The sequence below is a fragment of the Pteropus vampyrus genome, unplaced genomic scaffold (genome assembly GCF_000151845.1).
Source record: "Pteropus vampyrus isolate Shadow unplaced genomic scaffold, Pvam_2.0 Scaffold176, whole genome shotgun sequence".
Lineage (NCBI taxonomy): Eukaryota > Metazoa > Chordata > Mammalia > Chiroptera > Pteropodidae > Pteropus > Pteropus vampyrus.
In genome coordinates, this window is record NW_011888957.1 from 754786 (window position 1) to 760486 (window position 5701).

At 66.3% G+C, this 5701-nt stretch overlaps 2 protein-coding genes across 4 annotated transcripts in view; both read right to left on the reverse strand.

Annotated features, from left to right (window-relative positions):
* Window positions 1-1241: 1241 nt before the first annotated feature.
* SMIM1 (small integral membrane protein 1 (Vel blood group)) lies at window positions 1242-4418 on the reverse strand. Of its 3 annotated transcripts, none has more exons than XM_023536996.1 (3): window positions 4391-4418; window positions 1716-1928; window positions 1242-1457 (listed from the first exon to the last, which is right to left on the reverse strand). In XM_023536996.1, exons 2-3 carry the CDS (start codon window positions 1823-1825, stop codon window positions 1331-1333), a joined length of 237 nt encoding a protein of 78 aa, XP_023392764.1. In that variant the 5' UTR covers window positions 1826-1928; window positions 4391-4418; the 3' UTR covers window positions 1242-1330. The 3 variants fall into 3 exon arrangements, with proteins under 3 accessions (XP_023392764.1, XP_011369109.1, XP_023392763.1); XM_011370807.2 differs by lacking the exon at window positions 4391-4418 and adding an exon at window positions 3951-4021; XM_023536995.1 differs by lacking the exon at window positions 4391-4418 and adding an exon at window positions 2186-3861.
* Window positions 4419-4587: 169 nt separating this feature from the next.
* Window positions 4588-5701, reverse strand: part of CCDC27 (coiled-coil domain containing 27) — an 18663-nt gene continuing 17549 nt past the window's right edge. The window contains exon 11 of the mRNA XM_023536988.1: window positions 4588-5323. Coding sequence (XP_023392756.1) covers window positions 5168-5323 — 156 coding nt within the window. The 3' untranslated portion in view covers window positions 4588-5167. The remainder of the gene's footprint in view (window positions 5324-5701) is intronic.

Below are 5701 nucleotides of genomic sequence, written 5' to 3' on the forward strand. Positions count from 1 at the left end.
CACCAGCAGACGCGCTCCTCCTGCAGGCTGCTCAGGACGGTGGCCCTGGAGCCTGCAGGGTGTTCTGAGCTGTCAGGGACGGGTGGGGTGCAGGGGTGGCCGGGACCCCTCCCTGACGTCACCTGGCCCTGGGGTAGACCTCAAGTGGGCCTGCTGCCCCACAGACAGGGCCTGTGGGGTCCTGCCCCTCCAGCCAGCTCGGCCCAACATCCGGGACTTGCCAGGTGGCCTCCATCTCAGAGCCAAGGAAGCGACTGTACCTCATCTCCACCCTCAGCCCCGGGACGAGGATTCCTTTCCTGAGACATTTCTGGGAGGGGTCTGTGAGGCCGAAGATGTGAGTTTGCAGCGGGCGAGAGCTGAGCGTAGGCCCAGGAGGGGACTGAGGCCTGTCCATGGTCAGCTGAGAGAGGGACAGGACTGGCCACGTCTTGGCCCGCAAGCCTGTTCCTGTGCTCTTGCTTCCCGCTGGGGGACCCGGCCAGGATGGGTCACATTCCAAGGCCCAGAGCCAAGTGGGAAGGGCCAGGCCCTCCTCACAGGCCTCTTGGCTGCTGTCCACATGCCCTGCAGCTGGCCTCCAGCTGGCCTCACATCAGGAGGCACCAAGTTGCACCTGGCCAGGGACCATAGAGAGGCCATCACCCGTCCCTCATTCCATCAATGTTTAACGGCCACGTGTAGGCCCTCATCCTCCCACAGGGCCCGCCCCACGAGGCACACAGCCCAGGGACCGTCACGGACGCATCGATGAAGGGAAGACACAGTGGAGGGGCCAGGACAAGGGCCAAGGTCCCGCTCCGTGTTCTGCCTGGGGAACGTCTTCTGGGACGGGTCTCAACCTGAGAGGGACACACGCAGCTCAACCCCGGAAAGCAGAGGGACACGCGCAGCCATGCGCAGCGCTGGCAGAGGGCCCAGGGAGGACCCCAGCCTCGGGCAGCCAGGCCTGAGCCCCCAGCAGCAGGGAGGATGACCACCCCACAGGCCGGGGCCCTGGTCTGCAGGCCCAGCCTGGGTGTGTGCTGCAGCCCAGCTCACCAGGTTCCGTGTGCCCCTGGGTGGCTCCACGTGTGTCCTTGTGTATCTGCGTCCCTAGCTGCCTGTGCACCCATGCAGAGGCCTGTGACAGCCGTGCACACTGGCATCTGTATGTGTCCTGTGTGCCGGGTCTGCCCCTGGGGTCTTTGCGTGGGGCAGGGAGTCTGTGACTAGGAAAAAGCTGAGCATACAGAGGGGAGTCTGTGTATACGGGGTCCATGTATATGGCAGGGTTCTCGTACACGGGGGTCCCTCCCGGCCCGTGCCCCCAATCGCGAGCAGCCAGCACTCATTTGCATTTGTGCACGAAGTAGCCGGTGACGTAGCCCAGGATGAAGACGATCCAGAAGAGAGCCACCCCGCCCAGCAGCTTCATGGCGATGCCCAGTTTGCCGGAGCACAGCTTCTGGGAGAGCCTAGGGTGAGAAGCACCAGCCCATGAGACTCGGGCAGGCCCTGGAGGAGGGGGCCCTAAGGAGGGTGGCCAGGGCGCTCTGCTGGACTTGGGAGATGGGACGGAGCCCTGCGAGGGAGACGCACGTGGAGGCGGAGGGCCCGGGTCTGCCCGGACGGCTGGGGCGGGCACCCAGCCGGCGTGGAGCCACGGCCAGCAAGAGCGACAAGGCTTGCGTAGGGTCTGACCGGCCTGGGGGTGCAGGTGGGCTGGTCCTCACCTCTTCCAGCTCGAGGTCTCCCCCGTGCTGGACACGGCTGCCACGCTGACTTCATCCCAGCTGCTGCCGTCCCACCTGCTGTACTGGACGCCGCTGTCGGGGGGCTGCATGCTGGGGGCGGGGGGGGTGCGTGGGCAAAGGGCCGGCTGAGGCCTTCAGGGGCGGGAAGACCGGGACAGGCGTTTGGGACTGACTGCACGGCAGAGCTCGGCCCTGGGGAGGACAGTGATGGGGAGAGAGGTTTTCAGGGCGAGGGTCGGCCTGGGGTCCAGCGGGGCGGTAGGGAAGGCGGCAGGCTCCAGGTGAGCCGGCTCCTGTGCCCGCACCTGCCCACCTGCTGTACGGGAGTTGTTCAGACACTTGCCCAGGGTCACGTGGGAATTCCAGCCCAGGGGTCTGAAAGTCCAAGGACCCTGCCCTCAGGAATGTGAAAGGCCGAGTGTGCCCCAGCCGGCTCCCTGCGGGCCTACCCAGCTGCTCAGGACACCCTGGGTCTTCAGCTGGGGCCACAGCGACAGAGCCTGGTAACTGCCTTCCTTCTTCCCCATTCCTGACAGATAAGGCCCAGGGCCATCTCTGGAGGCTGAGGAGGGAAGGGAGGGGACGGAGGCTGGCACGGCCTGTACCGCTGGGGGAGGACGCCTGGCCGGCCAGGGCGGCGGCAGCTGTGTCCTTTGGCCTGTTGGCACTGCAGTCCCAACACCCCGCCTCCCACTGCCCGAGCAGAGCCAGGGCCTGCTGGGGGTCCGGGGGCAGGGGAGGCAGGCAACCGCAGGCCTCTCGTTTCTAGGGGCTGAGACTTGGCCCAGCCCCCCACCAGCCTGGGAAACCCTGACCTTGATCACAGGTAATTTTGACACAGAGACTTAAAGTCACAGTGGACGATTTAGATGCAAGAAGCTAACCCAGAAAGTCACAAAACCAGGCAGTTCTTAATCCCTGCCACGCCTGATGTTTGCCCCTTTCGAGTCACAGGCCAGCAAGGAGGACGGGGAGCCTCTCCAGGCCACAAAGCCTGCCATTCGGGTGGGGACCCTTGCTCAGAGGCAGCCACTCAGGCCAGTTCGTAGGCCTGCGGGAGGCCGAGTCTTTGTAGAGTGTGGGCTCTTCCTACCCAGGGTGTGTCCAGGAGAAGGGACTCTGGGCCAGCTGTCAGCCGCCTTCTTCACCGGCTGTCCCTTCCCTCCTGTGGCCAGAATCTTTACCTGTTCCAGGCAGCAATGTGCCAGCCCCAAGTGATGGCCATGGGTTAAGTCAAAGTTAATACCCTGGTCTCTGCCTGCCTTTGTCACTCAGATGTGGGCAAGGTGCTGGGGGCGGGCACAGCGGGGATGGGAAGACTTTTACTTCCATGAGAAGCAGCGCAGCACGTCCTTCCAGCCTTGACGTGATGGCCTGAGCGGCAGCAGCACCATTGCCACCTGGATATCCTACGCCACCAGCCCTGGTGGGGCTGTCACTGAAGCTACACCAACTGCCCACCTGTGGGCTTCCTGGTGTGAAGACAGACAACCCCAGTCCACTCAAGCATGGACCAGGGGGATCTTGTCATCTGCAGCATAACGTGTTCCAAACTGATGGAGACCGTGGCTCTCCAGTCGTCCGGGTTGGACAAAGCTACCGGAAGCTGGTGAGGTGCCTACAGCTACGCTCCCGAGGGCTTCCGCTAGTTCAGTAACTATGTCCAACCCCCACACAATGGACACAGCACGACCTGGAAGCCTGGGGCTGTGCAGTCTGGCACCAACACCTGCCAAGCCCTGGGAGCCTCGGGATAGCGCCGCCTCCGGGGGGGCTTCTGAGGGCCGGGACTAGGTATAGCTTAGAGCCTTTCACCCCCCAAAGCACTTCTGGAGAGCCCACAATTTACAAAGGAAGAGTCTTGGTGGGGGTGAAGGGGGTGCTGAAGCCTCTTGGGCCCAAGAAGACGGTCAGAGCCTGGCCAGTAGACCTCAGCTCCTCTAAGGCCGCAAGTCGGGGTCCTGTGGTGTCCCCAGGCGGCCCGCAACTGGCCACCCCTTGGCTGCCCCCAGGCGGCTCAGGCCGAAGATCAGTCCCCGAGGACAGCGCCCCCGCCCCCGCCCATCCCACTGTCCCAGGCTGGCGCTCGCAGGCCAGGTGGCTGCGACCTCGGATGGCCGGGGGCTGCCACACAGTGTCTCGCCCCACCCCACACCCCCGTCCCCCCACTCTCCCGGCTGCGCAAAGAGGCCGCACAGAGATCCCGGGTCTCACCTGGCGCCTCCGCCTCCGCCCCCGCCCCCGGCCGCTCCGAGTGGCGCAGATTCATCCCGGGCGCGGAGAAGCGCACGGAGCCTGAGCGGGGAGGAGCGGCGTGCGGGGGCGGGGCTGGGGCGGGGCGGGGGCGGGGCGAGCGGGCCTGCGGACCCCAAGCCCGGGGCCCTCTCCGACGGCTCCGCACGGCGGAGGAGGTGCGTGCTGCAGGGGCAGAGGCCGCAGGGGCGGAGGACCTGGGGGGCGGGGCGCAGGGGAGAAGGATGGGGGCGGGCCGAAGGGGAGAAGGGCCGGGGGACCGCAGGGGCCTTAGGGCGAGCGGCAAAGCGGCAGGGGGCCACAGGGCGACCTGCTCCTCGAACCCAGGGCGGACCAGCTCTCCAATCCCCTTCCCCACTGTCGTAGCCCCGCGTGGGCGCGCGGCCGTACCCCGACCGCACCAGGACGGGCTCGAGCGCAGAAGCGGGGTTCTGGAAGCCTCCGAGACGCCTAGGTTTGAACGGAAAGACAGGCGGCTGGGCTGCGGCGCCCTGGGGCCTGCGGGGCTCAGGGGTCGGTCACTGGGGCTCCAGGCTGCGAGGGGCCGGAGCGGCGGCCGCCCGCCCTCAGCGACAGCTGCTGCGCACTGAGAGGGCCGAGGGCAGGTGTGGGCGGAGCGCAGCGAGCAACGCCCCCGACGGCCTCCTGCATTCCGCACGTGCCTGCGGTGGGCCTGACGCAGCCGTCTGTGAGCATCACAGGCTCGGGGCCTGCCCTCCCGGAATTCCGTCCCACGAGCGGTGGTGGGGACAGCGGTCCCATCCTACCCACCACCCTACCCGCCGTCTCCCAGAGGGGCCGCACCAGCAAGGCCGGGCCCCAGGCAGGGGGCGCACGCGTCAGGGGGCCTCAGAGGCGTGTGCGGCAGGGGAGATGACCTGTGTGGGGTGGGAAGTGAATGCGGTAGATGGGCCTCCTACACCTGAGACCACCGGAGGGGACACCGCTCAGTGTGGGGTCGCCCCAGGAAGGAGCCATGGGTGCTGGGTCATGCTCTGAACCCAGAGTGAATTTTGAAATGGGGGGGGGGGGGGTGTCGATACATCCCAAGCTCCCCATGTGAGTCCTGGGGGAGAAAAAGGTGAGACTGTGGCGGACAACAGGGTTTAATTGGGAGTCAGTGCAAAGGCGGGCGCCCCGGCCGCCTCCGGCTGGGTCCCCGCGTGCGCGGGCTGGGACTACTTGGAGGCGGTCGCCTTCTTGGATTTGCTGGCGGAGGACAAGATCTCTGACTGCTGCAGGGGGGGCACTTTGACACCTTTCTGCTTCAGCTGGTTGTAGTAGTCGGTCCTCTCCGAGATGATTCTCTGGAAGAGGCATGCGAGCCGCCTGGGCTAGGACACCACCCCGCCCCCTCCGGGAAGCCGCAGCGGCAGCGCCGGGCGGGGAGGATTCACAGCTGGCTGTGCAGACTGAGCCGGGAAAAGCCCCAGTTTGTGGCGTTTGCCAGTTTCTGTGCTGAATCCCCGCCCGCCGTGGCTGATCCAGGCACCGGACCCGGGGCTGGGAGCAGGGCAGCTCAGCCCTCAGCCGGGACTGAATCCACTCATGCAGTCCTGAGACTCAGAGACCTCCGAGGCCTCAGGTCTGTCCCTCACGTCCGTCTGTCCTGCACCGGGAGGCTGTTCCGTCCCCTCAGGCCTTGACAAAGGAGAGCCTTCTTCCTGGCTCCTGGGTGGCCCCGCCCCCACCCTCCTGCTCTCCCTCCCTTC